We start from the raw sequence: 1,632 nt of genomic DNA on the forward strand, positions 1-1,632 counted from the left end.
CTTTCTTTGAAAATGTCCCATGTGCACTTGAGAATGTATATTCTGTAGTTTTGAGGTGAAATGTTCTGAAAATATCAATTAATTCCTTCTGATCTAGTGTGTTGTTTAGGATCACTGTTTCCTTATTTATTTTTTGTCTAGAACTGTGGTCGGCAAACTGTCATTTGCGAGCCACATGCAGCTCTTTGGCCCCTTGAGTGTGGCTCTTCCTAAGCCTTAGGAGTACCCTAATTAAGTTAATAACAATGTACCTACCTATATAGTTTAAGTTAAAAAAAATTTGGCTCTCAAAAGAAATTTCAATCATTGTACTGTTGATATTTGACTCTGCTGACTAATGAGTTTGCTGACCACTGGTCTAGAAGATCTAGCCAGTGATGTCAATGGGGTAGTAAAGACCCCTATGATGATGGTATTGCTGTCGATCTCTCCCCTGATATCTTCCAGAAGTTTTTTTATGTATTTGGATGCTCCTGTATTGAGTGCATATATGTTTACCAAAGTCATATCCTTTTGTTGCATTGACCCCTTTGGTATTATGAAGTGGGCTTCATTATCTCTTGTTATGGCCTTCACTTTGAAGACAATTTTTCCAGCTATGAGTATTACTACCCCAGCTTTTTTACACTTCCATTTGCCTTTTTTTGTCTGCAAAGCTCTTGACTTCAACTTCAATTTTGAATGCTAGCCTTGTTGGATAGAGTAGTCTTGGATTTAGTCCCTTGTTTTTCATCACTTTGTATACTTCATGCCACTCCCTTCTGGCTTGAAGTGTTTCTGATGAGAAATCAGCTAATGGGAGATCCCTTGTAGGTAACTTTCTCTCTCTCTCTCTCTCTCTCTCTCTCTCTCTCTCTCTCTCTCTCTCGCAACCTTTAAGATTCTTTCTTGTCTTTAAGGTTAACGTTTGCCATTTTAATTATGATGTGTTTTGGAGTAGGTCTTTTGGAGTTCATATTGTTTGGGACTCTCTGTGCTTCCTAGAATTGTGTAACTTTTTTCTTCCCCAAGTCAGGGAAGTTTTCTGGCATTATTTCTTCAATCAGGGTTTCTATTCCTTGCTCAACTTCTTCTCCTTCTGGTACCCCTATTATGAGGATGGTGCTTCATTTCATGTTGTCCCAGAGCTCCCTTAAATTCTCTACCTGCTTTTAAATTCTTTTCCAATTGCTGCTCTGATTGGGTGTTTTTTCCTACCTTATCTTCTAACTCACTGATTTTGTCCTTAGCTTCCTCTAGTCTACTGTTGAATCCTTCCAGGGTATTCTTTATTACAGGTATGTCATTCTTCATTTCCTCTTGATTCTCATTCATACTGGTGTATTTCTTGTTCAGCTCCTTATAATTCTCATTGAGTTGCTTGTAATTCTCACTCAGATGTTTGGGCATCCTTATAACCATTACTTTGAATTCTTTATCAGACAGATTACTTGCCTCCATTTCATTTATTTCCTTTGATGGTGATTCCCTTTTGCTTTCCTTTGGTGATTATTTCTTTGTCTCCCCATTTTGCTGTCCCTTTGTATTTTTTTCTACAGCTTAGATCAAACTGCTATGCCACCCAAAATTTTATTTTTTGTTTTCTATTTATTTATTTAATTTTTAGTAAATCTTTATTGTTCAGATTATTAC

The 1,632-nt window shown here is 36.8% G+C and overlaps 1 protein-coding gene across 1 annotated transcript in view; it reads right to left on the minus strand.

Moving 5' to 3' along the window:
* The window catches only part of RNF17 (ring finger protein 17), a 91,484-nt gene extending 90,095 nt beyond the window's left edge, over positions 1-1,389 (minus strand). The window contains exon 1 of the mRNA XM_015565053.1: positions 1,198-1,389. Within this exon, the coding sequence (XP_015420539.1) occupies positions 1,198-1,389 (192 nt within the window). The remainder of the gene's footprint in view (positions 1-1,197) is intronic.
* Positions 1,390-1,632: the final 243 nt, after the last annotated feature.

This window comes from Myotis davidii, unplaced genomic scaffold (assembly GCF_000327345.1).
Source record: "Myotis davidii unplaced genomic scaffold, ASM32734v1 scaffold840, whole genome shotgun sequence".
In the NCBI taxonomy this organism is placed as follows: Eukaryota; Metazoa; Chordata; class Mammalia; order Chiroptera; family Vespertilionidae; genus Myotis; species Myotis davidii.